At 34.8% G+C, this 18,946-nt stretch overlaps 1 protein-coding gene across 5 annotated transcripts; it reads right to left on the bottom strand.

Moving 5' to 3' along the window:
• Window positions 1–371: 371 nt before the first annotated feature.
• On the bottom strand, window positions 372–18,423 carry LOC111276856 (sterol 3-beta-glucosyltransferase UGT80A2-like). Of its 5 annotated transcripts, none has more exons than XM_089763672.1 (17): window positions 18,140–18,423; window positions 17,832–17,891; window positions 17,673–17,717; window positions 15,878–16,047; window positions 14,809–15,051; window positions 13,206–13,317; window positions 12,750–12,788; window positions 12,397–12,567; window positions 7,308–7,371; window positions 7,027–7,084; window positions 6,769–6,946; window positions 4,666–4,796; window positions 3,724–3,826; window positions 3,552–3,628; window positions 1,520–1,567; window positions 1,293–1,442; window positions 372–880 (listed from the first exon to the last, which is right to left on the bottom strand). In XM_089763672.1, exons 1-17 carry the CDS (start codon window positions 18,240–18,242, stop codon window positions 833–835), a joined length of 1,800 nt encoding a protein of 599 aa, XP_089619798.1. In that variant the 5' UTR covers window positions 18,243–18,423; the 3' UTR covers window positions 372–832. The 5 variants fall into 5 exon arrangements, with proteins under 5 accessions (XP_089619798.1, XP_022718496.2, XP_022718497.2 ...); XM_022862761.2 differs by having other exon boundaries at window positions 372–852; XM_022862762.2 differs by having other exon boundaries at window positions 372–852; window positions 3,724–3,817.
• Window positions 18,424–18,946: the final 523 nt, after the last annotated feature.

Here is an 18,946-nt window from a genome sequence, read left to right as displayed (position 1 = left end):
ATTTAACTTTTCCAAAACTTATGTAAAAATAATAATAATAATAATCTCATTTATACATATTTATAAAAAGAAAAAGTACATTAGAATTTCGTTTACTTCTAAATGGGCCCTCACGCTCTAAACACGTCTTAATATGCAGATGGACTTTGCTAGGTAGCTGACCCAGATTGTCTTCAACGTTTCAGTAGGGTCCCCTCAAACCCGACTGCATACAAAATCTGACCCGTTCATGTGTCGTAAAAATTTTCTAAAATTCTTTTAGGCTTTTCTTTTTTTAATCCAATAAATTGCATTTAAAATATTTTCCAAGATGAGATCGATCAAACCCATCCAGAAATTTGGATCAAAACACGGAAAATCAAGATTAATCAGCCAGAACTTTTAGGTTTTCATACCCACTGTAAAACCCGTTTCCAATTCTGCAATAAAAAGAAAGGGACTACCATAGATTGAAGTCCAAACTGCTAAGTCCAAGCTCCATTTTTGACATATGCAAATAGCTAGTAAAAAGAGTGAGCACATTGATTCATAGAGGAACCAATTTAATAAGGCAGCACTTTTCTTTTCTTGCGCCTTTTTCCCCCTTTTCGGCCCAACTGAAGGAGATAACTATCATTAGTAGCTTCGGTCAATTACAACGCTGAGTTAAAATTAAAAGATGAAGCTTGAAAATTATGTGTGAGCGTAACCAAAACAGCGTCTTATAGAAAATAATCCTGAAGGAGCTGGGGCTGGAATGGTTTCGTCCTTAGGTTTTTTGCCAGGAAAATGTTTATAGAAGGCATTTACTGCACCTGCTACTCCATCCTCACCTTCCATGTCCTTCGCTAACTTAACAGCAAGCTTTTTCACCTGCACGAAACCAATTTCTTTTCAACATCTACAGCACAACATTCAAAGAAATCATAACATTTAGACGCGATAATTTGCATATTCGTGATATGTAAAATATGAAAATTATCGTAAAACATTCAAAAAAATCAGAACACTGTATTAAACCTTTAAGAGATGGCTGTTGTTCTTTTGCAATTTAACTACGTCTAAAAAGGTTGTAAGTTAAATATAAAGCTAATGACTTAATCAAAACCGATTAATAAAATAACACTGTCGAACTCTTTGTTTGAGTAAATCAAGATTCAAATCTGAATAACAACAATTATAAAAAAAAATAATAATAATCAGATTAATAAAATGGTAATTTTTTAGTAACAATAAGAACTAATGCAGATCTCTAAGGGTGTTTTTTTTTTTTAAACTGTCTGAAAGTTAATTCTAGAGGAAATTCATCTTACCTCAGGATCCAGCATAAAGTTTATAGCATCAACCAGCTTGTCCAATGAGAACTCGTCAACAGGAATGGGTGCAGGACCTACTCCTCTGGCATGCACTTGCTCTCCCCAGAAAAGCTGGTCTCCGAAGAAAGGTACAATAGTTGTTGGACACTGTATTCAAGAGTACAAATGACTTTAAAAAGTGGAAAAATAATCAAATGGATATACTCTTGGAGATGGCAGGTTACCGCAGCTCTGAGACCAGCAGCAGTAGTTCCAGCTCCACCATGATGAACCTGGGGAAAACATCCAAGGAAACAATCAAAACATATCAAGGGAACCATAAGGTGTTTCAATTAGTTATTTAGCAGCCATAACATATTAATACCTAAATTTTGGATGAGCCATAACAAAGAATGCAAAACTTAAAATCCTTTCAACTTGAACAACCTCGCCTTCCCCCAAAGCAAAAAAAAAAAAAAAAGCCTTATGTTCAAAATACTCTAAATGAGATATATTTGTACACTTCAGTTTGTATTTCAGAAAATGATCAACTCAAGCTCCGAACCCGCGCGGCTCCGGGACCCGGGCATTCACCTTTCCGGCGTCCCAGATCAGCCTTCTCGCCACGGTTCACACCCTTGTGAGGTATTGTCCGCTCTGGCCCCCTTGGCCTCACGGTTTTGTCCTACAAAAGGCGCCTCGCAAGGCGGAGATGGTGTGAACCCTTTTATACCCTAGGGACCTTCCTATTATGTTCGATGTGGGATTCAGGACTCCCCCTTAGGTCCGTGATCAACTCGGCACGTAATTTATATAAGAATCAATACCTTGCAACAATAAGGAAAGCAATTTATATGCTTTTATGCAAGAAAACAAGTTACACATAACATCACATTTCCAATTACATATAATGGTCAAATCAACAAATAAATATATCTATACAGACAAAATAGGGCTTTATTGTTCCAGCCCTCATTTATATAATTTCTTCAAAACATTTAATGGTAAAAAGTAATGAGATAACTGTTTCATTTAAGAAGCCACATCTCATCAATGCATTTTTTCTGATACTAGCCCATTGTAGACAAAGAACATGGATAAAGATTAATAAAGCAAATTTTGTAAGTTAAAATAAGTATTAAAAATTTAAGAAAATAAAGCAACGACAAAGTTTAATCTGCAGACATAAAATAAAATAAAAAAAGGTAGGAAGAAACAAAAATGTAATGTTATTTGAGGAAAGTGGGAGAATGAATAGGAAAATTGAAAGTAGGCAATAGTCCAAATCAGGTTTGATATTTTGAGACACTGAGTTGATACCAGCTCAGCAAGTCTCAGCTGGCAGTTGGCAACCAAAACAGTAAACAGTGTTACTGAAGTAAAGACATCAGGCAATCCATTTAGGAACAACTAGAAGGGGCAGAAACCAACACGCATGGTATTGAAAGAAAACTGGGAGACACTCCTTCCCGTTACTAACCAGTTTCACAATATTCCAATGAACAAACCTAAAATTTAGATTAAGGTACACAAACTGAAATTGGAAGTTCCAATAACTGATCCCAAAACTAAAATATCATTTAATGGCTATGGAAGAGCTTTCCCTTTCCAAGGCATAAGCATTCAACATCCTTTCTGGACATTTTGAAGATATATCTCCTTTTCGGTTATAGGTTATAAGTTTTTTTCTTTTTAGCCCTAAACCAACTATGGTTTGTTAAAAAAGAGTAACCCTGCAATAATTCAACTTCAGGATAATTTTTTTGGTACATATTGGAGGTACAAGGGGGAGGTCCGAACCTTGGACCTAAATCCTCCTAAGGAAGGTAAAAACTACTAGGCCAATCTTACATTAAAAGGCATGATAATGATGCATTCAACTAGTGACTAAGCAAAATGTAACAAAATGAAATACTTGAATGATGGCCTTTCCCCTTAAAAAATGCTTCAAATGCAACTATAAGCCCTATTATTGCCATGACTTAGAATACGAAGGAACTGCAGACAACAACAACTTTATGCAAAAGCATTAAAAAAAACAAACACTCCCAGGCCAAGAAGTTTACCAATCCACTAGTTTACAGGTCCTAAAATGGAGCAATTGTTTGTGGCATATAACACACTATCCCTACATATAAAATTTACAAATCATGATTCACCAAGCTCATTGCGCATAAATATCTAGACACTTGCATGAGAATGGCATCAAATATAAAATAAGAAAAGCAAATCATTTCAACAGCCCTTGGAGCTCAAAGTTTTACATTTACAACTTACCACAGCCACACATCGTAAAAATAGCCAGTCATGAGGGCAGTTGTCCACTAAGTACACAAAGTCCTTTGGTTCTGCCACTGGACAAAAGATAATTAAGCAGATCCACTTCCACACACTGAACAAAACTAAACATCCAACCAATGAAATATGAGAAAAGAGCAAGTGAAATTACAACTGCCAAGACCACCCCAGCCTTTGTTTATGATGCCTCTTTGTCCAGTTTTCTCTAGAGCTTGTACTATTTTCTGGGTCATCCTTTCAGGTTCCTGAACAGGCTGTTAGAAGTTAAAAGCAGTTAGAGCAATTTAAGTCAAGATCAATTGAACGTGATAAAGAAATAGAATGGGTGGCTTAATGAAGCCAATACAAATCTTTTTTTACACTGAAATAAGATAAAGAGGGTTTAATGCACTTAATTACTTTGAAAAGTAAAGTTAATAGCATATAAATAATTCAAAAAATAAAAATAATCAATTAAATCATAAGGAAATGGAAAAGAGAAAGAACATATACTTGTGAAAACTACTTTATGCTATGTTTGGAAACATGAATTTGGAGAGATTGAATTTGGGTTTTGTTTGTTATAACTTATAAAATTTGTTAGGATGAAATGCACACACTACGTAAAAATGAGTTGAGATTCAATACACCTACGCACTAGAAAGGTATGAAACCTGGGGTTTGGTCCAAATGGTCCACCCACCTCTCTTAGGAGGTGGATTCCCACAAAATTGGGATTCAATACCTAGCACTTGCAAATTTGTCCTTCCCCAATTTCCTTCCAGGCTTTTGCCTCCCTTTGTACCAAAAAAAGAGAAAAGGTACAAGAACTCAAGAAGATGAATTTAAAATTATAGGTGTTATGGAGTTTACCAATCAAAAGAGATATAATAAATCCAGGAATTTAAAAAATAATCATGCAAGTCATTTTTACTACATATTTATACTAAATTTAAAATTTAAATCCCTTCTTTCAAATTCAAGTTCACAAACACAACCTTAGAGACAGTTTAATATAAAGAATATCAAATTTGTGCAAGAAGAATAAACCGTTACAATCTTTCATTATGCTAAATATTCAAAAGATGGAAAGGACTTGTAGAAGGAAACTCACAAGACTACCGAAACCAATATAGATAGGCTTTTCACCATCTTCTAGCCATTTTACAAGTGACTCTGGTGGTTCATAACTGGATGCAAGGTCAAGGAAACAAAAGCCAACTACATCAATCTTTGGTCCCCAGTCTGCAGGAGAAAACTATATCATATCAGACATACATCCTTCAAATGCCAACACTAACACCAATATGCGTGACATTTTTGTCTTGGACATTTGTTCCTAGCAAAATGTACAAATGGAGAGGAAAAATTTAGAAAAAGTCCAGGATATCAACACTCTTAATAGTATCTTAAAATAACTCAGTCCTCAGGTATGGAAATGATATCTATGATAAAATACACAGAAAATAGCATCAAGTAAAAAGATCTTGAATTAAAAGTCAGAGTCCAAAACGTCTACAGATAGTTATGGTAGAAAAACCACAATAGGATAAAGCAAAATGGCCAAGATAGTCCAGATAATAAGTCCACCAAGTACAGGACTATAATATTCTTCCTTCTGCTTGTTCAATGGGATATAAAAAGCTAGAGTGGTCATTTTTAGAACAAGATGAAGCAAAAGGAAAATATGGACAGAGATGTACAACAAAAGAGAGAAAAAATACAAATCAGAGGGAATCAAGGAGAAGTGGGGAAGAACCAGAGGAAAATAGGAGAGAAATAGAAGATTGATGGAGAGAACCAGCAAGAATCAATAGAGAGGGAACTCTTAAACTCAATTTTATAAAATCTCAATGAATCACACTCCATGTCTCCAATGGGACACCCCAGCGACCAGAGCTTGAGACTCCAACTTGAAGGTCTCTGGTCTCAATTCTGGGATGGGAAGGGTGGGATTTAAGGGATGGGAGAGGCTACCTATCATTGTGTAGCTCAATATTACACGTAACAAAAATATATATATATATATTGCAGAACCTACTGAAACTTCAAACAACATAATTATAACAAAAACCTTAAGTCGGTAGTCCTTGGGAAATAAACAACAATAATTAATATAAATAAGCAAGATAACCAAAAAATCCTTAATTTATATAACAACTCCTACAAATATTAACAAAAAATCAACAAAATAAAGTCTTAAGTTGTGCACTTCATCAAGAAACTCCTTTCCATCCAGCATCAATGAGTAACTTGGAGTCTTCAGCAACTAATGAAGCCAAGACGTCAACAAAGAAAGAAAGAAAATAAATATTATTTACTGAAAGAGGAAATGATAAAAACAAACTTTAATAAACCACATGCAAGACAAATAGAAAAAGAAAGGACACAAATACCAGCCAAGGGATAGCAGCAGACAAACTAACAGGAAGACAAGTCCCACCAGAAAAGGGAGCAGAAGATGGGGAAACTCAGTGGCCATATTCTTCCGCTGTTTTTCCACCAAAAAAAAAAAAAGGAGAGAGAGAGAGATGTATAATACTTTTAAGAGGTCAGAACAGAAGATCACAAAGTGCTAGTCAACTACGAACAAGAATAAAGTAGGGGAAGGGAAAAAAAGTCTCATCTCCCCACCAGTTAGAACAGGAGAACAAAATGTTCTAGGATATTGAAAGCAAAATTAAAGAGAAATGATTCAGAACAAACTACGTAGGTAATCTGAGCTAAAAGGAACCACCAAAATGAAATTAAGTTTCCCAAGCACTGACAAATTAGGACTCAGATGGTAGACTCAAACAAAAAGCCAATCAATGTTTGACTAAATTTTACACTGTTCAGTAGGACGTAAAGTTTGTGTTATTAGTCAATTGTAGGAAAAACTAAGAAGTAAATATACAACACAGGAAAGCTATGTATTGCAAGAATATGCAGAGATATTTGATTCCATAAAACAACTCCAATATACACAACCACTGTAAAAGTTTCTATATAGTTCAGAAATAATTCCCCAAGAAACTTACTTTATTTTTAAATTTAACAGCTAAGTGAAAATAGAAGAAAAAAACAAAGAAAAAGCAAAAAGACTTGAAATTGGTCATGTGGCATCACATCTCTCAATCATCAATCCAACAAGTAATTGTCACAATGAAAGAGACGTTGCCTAATAAAATCAAGGCAAGCAAATTTATCACCCTAAGGGGTATATAAATAAAATGACCTTTTGGTTTGGGCACAAGGTGAGGGCTCCATAAATACCCATAAGGCACATCTGGAGGAGAGCTATAGGATCCTCTCAAATATGTGACAGGTCTCAGCTTCAGCTTTTTCTTCCTGAACTCATTTATCATGTCCCGTATTCCCAGCCATATTAGGGCATCGACAATATAATATGACAGCTGCAGTAGAGATAACCAGTATATGAGTTGATCTAAATATAAATAAAACCCCACACTGAAGAAGTGAAAAGCAGACTCACTCTGTAACCAACTTGTTGTTTAACACGGGACAAAGGATGGGGAAATTCACTAGTAGGCCTGAAAGAATTCACTCAGTTAATCATTCTCAATATCTACACACACACATACACAAATATACATCAGTCCAGGGAATGATTGAATTGTCACATAAACACAACACCAAAGTTGATTATCTTCATACAAGACAAGTAATGCCAGAATCAATGGTGTATGAACAATTCAAAACCTGTTTATTTAGAAAGACTTGTAGCATCAAAATATACAATCAACCAAGACTTACGTCCATGGCATAGTGAAGAATACATGAAGTGGTACTTCTAGCTTCTCTGCAACATGTGTATGTCCTGAACAAGTTTTTTTTTTTTTTTTTCTGTTAGACACATTAGAGAGAGATAGAGAGAGAGAGAAGAAAAAGGTAAAAGTCCATAAGTTTCATATATCAGAATACCAGCATGATTAAAATAGAGAACATTGAATATATAGAACAAAAAAAATGGACAGCTAATGTTTCTGTAGAAATCCGATTCTCCTACACTGGTGCAGCTTGGTTTCCTAATTTATTTTGGGAATATTTCTCATTTATTCTTCTGATTTAATCAACTATTCTGATTATCAAGTTTTTAGGGATTTGTTTCTATTTTAGAATAGAATAATTCTCCTTCCTTTTATTATTTTTGTTTTCTGTTTCATGTAAGTTGTTTCCTAATAAGGAACATCACTGTTCCTATTTATTTTTATGTACTACTTTATTTTAGAAAAACAATATGAGAAAAGGACAATTGTTCTCTAAGTTTTCTACATAGTGGCAGAGCAAGTCGGCCTGAACCATTAAACTATAGCCACACGAGTTTCTGTCATGGCCAACAGAAGTGAGAACTCTTCTTCTTCAGAGGTACGGCATGAGGAAAGTCACCAAAAGATGATGCTGGGAATACAAAACTCCCCAAACACTTCAGGAAACTCTACACTCGTAGCTGAAGGATATCAAGCCAACCAAGGGGGTGATAACAAGTCCAAAAAGAACCCTCTCTGTGAACATTGCTGGAAGGTGAGAGACACCAAAGACACTTGTTGAAAGATCCATGGGAAGCCTTCCAACTGGAAATCTGCACGAGAAAGAGATGGACAAGGAAACGTGGCAGCCACCGAACCTCAACCACAAACAGAACTGAGTCCATTTAATAAGGAACAATTGGAAATCTTGCAAAAAATGCTCCAACAAACCCTTTAAAACAAGTCTACAACCTTTGGAACTAGTTCCACAGCACAAAAAGAAATTTCCTAAATGTCTTAAGTGTTCAACGGGAAAATACACAATCTTGGATTGTTGATTCAGAAGTATTAGATCACATAACCGGAGATGCATCCTTATTCAACACATACAGACCTTGCTATGATAGTTCTACTGTAAAAATAGTTGATGGCTTCTATCAAAGGTGATAGGAATAGGATCTATTGTAGTTTCGAAAGACATAACACTCGACTCTATCCTCCATGTCCCTAATTTAAGCTGTAACCTACTTTCCATCAGTAAGCTTTAACCTACTTTCCATCAGTAAGCTTACAAAGGATAGATGTTGTGTCACTACATTTTTTCCCAACTTGTGTGAATTTTAGGAATTGGGCTTGGGTTGGATGATTGGTAGTGCTAGGACGTGTGCTAGGCTCTACCTTCTTCAAGATGTTGCACTTGAGAGACTACAAAACTCTTGTATAGCCTTAGCCTCTAGTACTAGTAAGGATGACCCTATCATGTTATGGCAGCATAGACTAGGACATCCAAATATTTTATACATAAAAAAGCTATTTCCCTCACTATTCAATAAAATCTCCAAAGATTTTCAATGTGAAATTTGTCAACTTTCTAAGCACACTCAAAATACCAACCTCAGCCTTTCCTATAAATCATCTCAGTCTTTCTCAAGGATTCACAGTGGCATTTGGGGACTGTCAAGAGTTAACATTATCACAAGTTCTAGGTGGTTTGTTACATTCGTCGATGATCATACTCAACTTACTTGATATTCCTTATGAAAGAAAAATCTGAGGTTGGCCAAATCTTTCAAAACTTCAATAACATACTACAAACCCAATTCCAAGCCAAAATCAAGTCTTAAAAACTGACAATGGGAGGGAATATTTCAAATCTATTCTCGGTCCTTACCTCACCAATCATCTCAGTCTTTCTCAAGGATTCACATTGGCATTTGGGTACTGTTAAGAGTTAACATTATCACAAGTTTTAGGTGGTTTGTTACATTCGTCGATGATCATACTCAACTTACTTGGTATTCCTTATGAAAGAAAAATCCGAGGTTGGCCAAATCTTTCAAAACTTCAATAACATACTACAAACCCAATTCCAAGCCAAAATCAAGTCTTAAAAACTGACAATGGAAGGGAATACTTCAAATCTATTCTCGGTCCTTACCTCACCAATCATGGCTTTATCCATCAAAGCTCTTGCATTGACACTCCACAGCAAAATGGGGTTGCCAAACGTAAAAACAGACATTTAATAGAAGTGACCAGATCCCTCTTGTTAACTTCCAATGTGCCTAAACATTTTTGAGGAAAAGCTGTCCTCACTGCAACTTTTTTGGTTAACCGAATGCCTTCTCAAGTTCTTGGCTTTAAAACACCTTGTCAAACTCTCCTTTCTTCCTACCCACAAACTCAGTTGATCTTCCATTCCCATCAAACTCTTTAGCTACATTGCCTTTGTTCATATTAGCCAACAAAACCGCAGCAAGCTTGATCCCAAAGCCTTAAAATGCATCTTCCTTGGTTATTTCCCAAACCAAAAAGGCTATAGGCGTTACTCTCCCATCACAAAAAAATTCTATAGTTCTATGGATGTCACTTTCTTTGACAATCTTCCATACTACAGCAAGAATGATATTTAGGGGAAGAATACTACTCAAGAATATCAATTTTTAGCTATTGACTTGCCAATTTCCCAACCAGCCCCTTCAAAACCTGATTCTCAACCTACCCAACCTATCAGCCATGCAGATTCTAATACCCAACTTGTTCAGACAACTCTTGACTCTTCAAACCCTAAGGTTATGCAAGAAAAAACAAAAGAACTAATAGTCAACTCAAGGAAGCAAAAAACGCAGGAAGAAGCAGACAACTGTCCACAGACAAGCACTAAAAATCAACCTAATCCGAGTTTGCAAGAACCTAAAACTAACACAGGTAATGTCCCTATTGAATCTGAAACTGAAACTTGTGAGCCAACTGGTGACCTTGACATTCCTATTGCATTAAGAAAAGGTGTAAGATCATGCATCCAATACCCTATCTGCAAGTACATCTCATATGAAAGGTTAAATCCAAACTTTCAAGCCTTGACTACTAACCTTGACAATGTGCAAATTCCAAAAAATAGAGGAAGCCCTCAATGAACCAGATTGGAAGGCAGCAGTTCTTGAAGAAATCAAGGTACTAGAGAGTAATGGGACATGGGAAATTTCAGATTTGCCCAAAGGGAAAAACCCGGTTGGATGTAAGTGGATCTTCACAATAAAGCACAATGCAAATGGAAGTATAAACAAGTTCAAAGCTAAACTTGTTGCAAAGGGGTCCACTTAATCCCATGGGATAGACTATGAGGAGATATTTGCTCTGGTAGCCAAACTCAATTCATATAGAGTTCTATTGTCACTAGCAGCCAACTTGAATTGGCCTCTCCACCAATTTGACATCAAGAATGTATTCTTAAATGGTGATCTGGAAGAGGATGTCTACATAGAAATTCCCCATGGTTTCGAAAGGCAAGACAACATGGGCAAAGTGTGCAAACTCCGAAAATCTTTGTATGGACTTAAACAGTCTCCTCGAGCATGGTTTGAATGACTAACCAAGGCAGTGAAAAGGTATGGATTCCTTCAATGTCATTCTGACCAAACTATATTTATTAAGTTCACTACTGAAGGAAAAAAAAGTTGTTCTTATTGTTTATGTGAACAATATCATAATCACCGAAGACCACAAGGAAGGAATAGATGATTTGAAGAAACTCTTTGCAAAAGAGTTTGAAGTAAAGGACTTGGGCTTCCTTAAATATTTCCTTGGGATGGAAGTAGCTCGGTCTAAGAATGGAATATTAGCGTCCCAACCTAAGTATGTACTTGATATACTCAAAGAAACGGGTATGATTGGATGCAAACCTGCTAATAAACCCATGGACTCAACTAATAAAATTGGAAGTGAAGATGGAAGCTCTCTCACGAACAAAGGGCGATACCAAAGACTAGTTGGGAAGCTTATATACCTCTCCCACACACAACCTGACATTGGGTTTGCAATAGAGGTGGTGAGTAGATACATGAATAATCCAACGAAGGAGCACCTTAAGGCTATTCATCACATCCTAAAGTACTTAAAATAAGAGTCCCAGTGAAGGTCTATACTTTAAGAAGTCAATGGATAAGGCAATCAAGGTGTACATGGATGCTAACTGGGCTGGATCAGTAACAGATAGAAGGTCCACTACAGGACATTACACTTATGTTTGGTGCAACTTGGTCACTTGGCGAAGTAAAAAGCAAGCTATTGTAGCTAGGAGCAGTGCTAAGGCTGAGTTTAAAGCAACGTCCAATGGTATTTGTGAAGGAATTTGGTTGATGAGGTTACTTGGAGAATTATAAGTTCAGACTATGACATCTATAACATTGTTTTGTGACAATAAGGCTACTATAAGTATTGCCTAAAATCCTGTTTATCATAATAGGACCAAGCACATAGAGCTGGACCGACTTTTCATAAAGGAAAAGATCGAAAATGGGTAGGTCAAACTGGCCTATATCCCTACAAGTTACCAAATTGCAAATATTCTGACTAAAGCTCTTCCTAGAAGCATCTTTGGCGGATTGAAATCCAAGTTGGGTACGATTAACATTCATAACCCAGCTTGAGGGGGAGTGTAGAAATCTGAATCTCCTACATTAATGCAGCATGGTTTCCTAATTTATTTTGGGAATATTTCTCATTTATTCTTCTGATTTAGTCAACAATTCTGATTGGAAGTTTTTAGGAATTTGTTCCTATTTTAGAATAGAATAATTCCCCTTTTATTATTTTTGTTTTCTATTTCATCTAAGTTGTTTCCTAATAAGGAACATCATTGTTCCTATTTATTTTGATGTACTACTTCATTCTAGAAAAACAATAAGAGAAAAGAACAATTGTTCTCCAAGTTTTCGACAGTTTCTCTAGGTTATATGTTATAGAAATGTTTAACTATGCAAGATGGTGAAAGAGATATCAGAAAGACCCTTTCCACTCAGAGTGTTCAATTGTCATCAGACAAAAAAATACTGCTTAATTTTTTTTTAAACGAAAAAGAGGTAATAAGACCTAACCATATGCTGGAGGATTGGCAATTATTGCATCTACTTCAAATTTGACTTTACTATCAGGATCATTGGCCTCGCATGCAGGAAGTAGAGAGAGTATTATTTCCTTTATTTGTTGCCTCTGAACAGGAATTTCTGAAGGAACTGACGGCAAGAATCCCTTATTCTTGACCATATCTGCAGAAAACTCAGTGATCCTTACAAATAAAATTCACATCATAACAGTGAAACTCCAATTTCATATGATGTCTCATTACTTAGACACAAGACAATGTCTTTGACAACATCTTTGTAGTGCAGTAGAGTAATATTTAGTAATTACTAGATGAATGAAAGCAAGTAGGTCTGTATCAACCAACCGTATAGGTACATGACACCTTTATGTAAGACCACAGAACCTGGATAAAGAAAAAAAAAGACCAGATGTAGACTCAACTGAAACATGAAAAATAAATAAGAGAACCATGGAAAAGCTTTCTGCAGTTTCAATTTTCTCTCACAAAGAGATCAGTTGTAGCCACGACACCTGCAATTTCAATTTTCTCACACAAAAAGCTTTCAATTGCTCATAGAATATACCTAATGCCCTTCAAAAATGTATGTTACTGGAGTTTTTCCTTTTTGGTATATTTGTTGAGAAAGTGTGTGAATATACAAATAAACAGAATCAAGAAACAAAAATGAATCTACCTCAAACAGTCCCCCTCCTTTGCCCATATATATTTCAACAGCAACTAAATGAAAGAATTAACCTTACCCTTAAAAATAAGTAGGGAAGTTTAAAAATATTACTAAGATAAGATCTAGACACTTACAGCCAGCAAGAACTTTTGGATCTCCCCCTAAAGGGAAGAACTCTAATCCAGCATTCAAAACGAAATCTTTAAAATTTGAGTGAGTTGCCAATCTAACCCTATGGCCATCTGCCTGCAAGCAAAATTTGACCTCCATCAACTAAAAAATTTTGAGGCTATGCTTGAAAGAAAATCTCGCCAAAAAAGGGAATAATATACATTAAACAACTTTAAACCACTACACAACCATAATAATCATTATATAAGAATCCAAATCTACAGCAATAATTTCTTTGCACCATGCATGCTAAAAGATTTTTCCATAAAATGAATAAACTGAAATCAACACAACTAGACCATTAACTATTTTTGGTATATTCTATATTTACCAACATCGGTTCTCTGAATCTTTATAAAACCATGGAAGAAAAAATTTGATTACCCTTTTCTTTACAGTGTCAAAACTGGCAATTCAGGTTTTCATTTTGTTAACCTGATGACATGTCTAAGGGAAACAAAGCAACCATGAATTATGAAATTGAACTCATTATGTTTTAAATTTGAATTGGAACATAAAGATGCTTTTCTAATTTAGTCAACTTAGTGTTTCTAATGGCATCATTTTTCCCTTAGGCAGTTTTATACTTTTTTTCCATTTTCCTTTCCACCCTCTCCCAGCCTACATGCTGTCTTTGTAAAAAGAATTGTGCAGTTGCCATTTATCACATTGCTGCTGTCTACCTTAAAATTTCAACCAGAATAACAGCCATCCCTTCTTACATTGCTTACTAACCAAACCTTAAATCCTATTGCTTCGGTCTCAGAATTCCACCAACCAATCTTCTCATTTCTATCAGTGCTTTCATCCTCAATCTTAGTTCATTTACCAATCTAAAATCTTTCCTTTACAACATCAAAGCATTATGTCTGCACCTACTCTATAGTCTGTCTTTAACTCACCAAACAACCGTGCAGACAGATTTCCTGGATTTATCCTTCTTCAGTTCTTGACCATGTACGCTCGGACATTAGGTTTAAGAAATTTTCAGTTAACAGAGAAAAATAATAGAATTCTGACATAAACAGTTGATAGGACTAAAAATAGGTGAATGTAAGTTCAGAATAAAATGAAATAAAATTAGCCTCAATGGCAAACATCAAAAGACGAAGCCATGATTGTCATTTAAACGAAAAAGGGGTATAAAGACAAGTGCGGAAAATCACAGGCCTATCAGATAAGGATATTAGTCACTGAACGTAAAAGGAAACAATAAAATTAACTCAGCATTTCTCAACAAATATGGGAAAAGGTATAAATTTTCTGCACATCATAGCCATTAGAAACATATATGTATGTAGTATCAATGGATGGGTGGCAGATAGCAATATTTACATAAAAAATGAGATGATTAATTATACTACATTAACAACAGAAATGTTATGCATGGCATTCATGACAGGTAAAAGTGCCCAGATGTTATACTTCAGCAGGTAATCCACGAAGAAACAACAATGAGAACACAGCCTAAGTGCAGGCTCTTAGAAAAAGATACCAAAACTGCACTGTACACATACTTATAAAAGGCTGTTACAAGGTTTGCTAAGAAGAGAATACGAATATAACCTGTAATCGTTTTCCAATGGCAACAAATGGTTGTACATCTCCTCGTGTTCCCACAATAAGCATTACTATTTGCAGTGGACGAGGTATATCTGGAATATCTGCTGTGTCAACATGCTCTTTCTCTCGAGCTTCGTAAACAACACCAGTCCCATAATCAAGTGCAGGTTGTTTCATATTGATTGGAATATCACATTGTACGGTTCCATCAAGTTTCACATTAGCGAGTCGATTCAACCATTTGATCTGTATAAATATTTTTAAAATCTAGTTTAGAATTCCATTACCAGAGGAAAAATGACAGAATAGCAAATTGAAAATTAAAATAAAATATTAATAATATACATGGGGCACCCAAAATAGAGATTCTGATTGAAATAGGCAATGTACAATCAGTCAAGAATATAACAAGAAAATAAAAAATGGGAATGAACAAGGTTTCACACCAAATGTTAAAAAGAATATGACAGCTTGGAGCTTAATCAGGACAATAATTCCACCCACCCTGCCTGTCATCAAACATTATATTCTTATAGGAGTTCTGCATAACCACCACCAATCTAACTCCTATATACAGAGTTGGCAAGGCTGACCCGAACCTGATCCAAACCTATTTGACTAAGAAAAGTTAACAACCAGAACTTATCTAACCCAAACTCGAAACTAAATTGATTTGAATATAAAACTCAACAATTTGGCCCGAAATGAACCAAAACTGATGACCTGAGGCTAAATAACCTGAACCCCAAATGAATAGAATCCAAAACGATCTAAATTTCTTTTGCCTTGAAATGACCCAATGTGAAGTGACTTGCCTAATTGACACCTCTACCTATGCAGGTGCAGTAGGAAGTTTGTTATGACTGGGTTTCCAGTATTAATACAAACACATTGACGCTCATAACATTGAAGAATTCACTTCACAAATTTAATATTTACTTCACAATTCTAATAGAATTGCATCCCAGAACTTAAAACTAGTTTAATTTAGAAGACTGATCCTATGTCCCTTTAACTCAATGTGAGTTATAATAAAAAACAAAAAAACAAGGAAATGAAAAATATACCATACCTTCTTTCTGAAAGGAACTTTTTCATCCAAAAATTTGGCTGCATACATAGCTAGTTTGCTATTGTATCTTACTCTACGAGATTTTGATAGCTGATTAGATCCAGAATTTGTTGCAGAAGTAGATTCTTCGGCACGCATATTTTGTCCAGCCAAACTCCTGTCAGTAAGGCCTGGTAGAGCAGATTTTGGAGCATTAATGATAGTATGCATAATTACCTTCATTAAATAAAATTGCCACATACTAAGGCATTTATAAGTAAGATTAATATGATGATGAATTGGTCCGAAATAGAGAAAGGGAGAAAATACTAGAATGCAGCTCCATACGCAAACATAAGTAACCTTCGAACTTTCTTATAAACACATAATATGACAAAAGTTACACATCATAGCATCTCTTGGAACTTTCTTATAAACACATACTGAACAGTTAGCATTAAGTATCTTGCCAGTAATTCAATAGTAAATATGTTAGAAATCATTCAAGTAATCAGATAGCGCCAACTACCTATTTGACAGAGACAAGGAGATAAGAACAGTCAAGATTTATTACCAAGCATATATAGAATTACAGCCTTTATTTGATGTCTGACTGATTCAGATCTTATTTTCTGGAGATTGCAGCATTGGAGAGTCAGGATCTTATTTTAGGTTCTCCTCACAAATTAGGATTTTATTTGAATTAGGGATATGCAGTTGATTTATGCCTCTCTTGTAGTTCCTGTCATATTACTTGATAGTAATGGAGGACAAACTATTACTTGATAGTGATAGAGGACAAGTTTGTGGCGTTCTTATCAGCTAGTATGCTCTCTTGGGATGGTATAAATCCCTTGGGACCTTAAGTGTGAAGCCTAGATCTCTTTCTTCTAAATTTACTTCCCAACCTATTTCAGATTTTATACCTTATAGAATGATCCTATAACCCCTAAACAAACTCTCAGCAATTACCATCTAACTCAGCCCTAAAAACCAAAATAGATTAAACCCATTGGCACAAATTATATTAAGATTATACCTTAATATATCAATTGGACTTATAGCTACCCATTTTTCTAATTTCACTTCATTTCCAGAGACAAGCAAAACACAAGACAGAGATCTTTCAGTGGACAATAGATTCAGTTAATAAACTTAAAAGCTTTTATATTTCAGTCAGACATCCTAATGTAACAACTGTAGTATTTATAAAAATTAAAAGTAGGGGAAGTTTCATCTTAGGTTCAAATGCAGAGAAAAGGAACTGAGTGCAATGTATAACCTGTTAGAAAAGCAAGAAACAGAAAGAACCTTTTGTTTCACATCTATTGCAACAGTGCAGAAAAATGCAGAGCAAAGACAGTTTTAAGTATAGATTTTTGCTAGAGTACCAAGAAGTTATCTTTTCTTATAAAGAAACAAAATCACAACTTTTACAGCAACCATGATAGATTAATGTGATCTATTAATGTGATCTCAATGGTAGGCTGATGCCCTGAGCCTTTAGGTCCTTGGGTTTACTCCAACTTTATGCTGCATTTTCTCTAGATACATGCTAGTTTACTAGTTTTGTCCTCTGAAAGGGCTAAATTGGTCGATTATATTTGTAATACTATCTTCTTGTACATGTATCCTTAGAAGTTCTATTACTAACAAAAAAAAAAGGCTATTTCATGTCAATAAATATCTATATTTCCCATTTTCAAATACAGAACACATTGTGCCCATTGAAAATCAACTAACACAAAGTAACTAGTAAATAATACGTGCATGCATATGAATCTATATGTATATATAGCAACAAAAATAATCAAACCTGAAGCTTCAGAACCTTTATCCTCTTCGCCAACAATTTCAACATCTAAATCAACAGGCACATCAGTTGAACAACATAAATAAAAATTTTTTTTTAGATATTTAATAACATATAAATACATATATGCAATAAAAACAATCAAACTTGAAGCTTCAGAACCTTTATCGTCTTCGCCAACAATTTCAACATCGAAATCAACAGGCACATCAGTCGAACAACCTAAATAAAATTTTAAAATAAAACTTTCAATTTACAAAAAAGAGAACGCCGGAAAGGTACAAATTGTTAACTTTGAGTAAAAAGGTTTAAGGAATGTAATAAAGCAAACAAATACAAAGAAAATCTCATAAATTCACCGCCCTCAAAAAAAAAAAATTGCTTCGTTCGAAAGACATCATCGAATAAAATCCCTTAAACAAATCCAAGAAACGTAAAACAAAGAAAAAGAACAGAGTAAACAAAAAAACCTGAAGAATTAGCGACATCGGAGTCATCGCCGGTAATCTCAATCGAAATATCGTCGGAACTGACGTTAGAGTTCCGATGACTCGGCTCCGGCAACTCCGCCATTTCGTCAAAGAGAAGAGGAGTTCAGGGAAACCCTAGAAGAAAAAGAAGGAGAATATTCTGAGGGGAAAGAGGGAGTTGGCAATGAGAAAAGAATCGGAATTGTTTTTAATTTTCCGAAGAAACGGAAAGAAAAAGAGAGAGAATGGAGAGACGTTGGACGAGAAAAAAGACAGTCCGACACGGGTAGAGAAAGCCACCTAAGTTGTCTCTTAAAGAGCGCCAAATTAATATTTCAGATTTGGTAACCGACTGTCTCATCTCTCACCCAAGATCTTAACGCCTTACTGTCCTTTTGGACCTATATAAAATATATTAAAAGTTTCACATAGATTTACCCCATTTAATTTTAAATTTAAAATATTTTATTTTATGAGTATAGCTTATTTTATATCAGTTTAAAATTAAAAAATTTTACATTTTTTAAATTATAAATTTTAATAAATTCAAAAATAAAAAAAATTAATCTCATTTCTTGAATTTATTAAAATCAATAGATAAAAAAAATATAAAAAGATATAAAAAAAATTTTAATATAACTTGATTTTTTTATATATTAAATATTAAATATTTAAAATAAATTTAAAAATTATAATTAAAAATATTTTTATTAATGTAATAATTATTGTACCTAAAAAATCATGTTCAAATCCAATCTGGTTAGGCTAGATTTTTATGAAGCACATTATTTTTATGAATTCTTGACC

The sequence above is a fragment of the Durio zibethinus genome, chromosome 7 (assembly GCF_047325235.1).
Source record: "Durio zibethinus cultivar Kanyao isolate XHJ-2024 chromosome 7, ASM4732523v1, whole genome shotgun sequence".
NCBI classification, from domain to species: domain Eukaryota; kingdom Viridiplantae; phylum Streptophyta; class Magnoliopsida; order Malvales; family Malvaceae; genus Durio; species Durio zibethinus.
The sequence above is the reverse complement of the archived record's forward strand: the minus strand, read 5'-3'. Positions and strand labels throughout refer to the sequence as shown.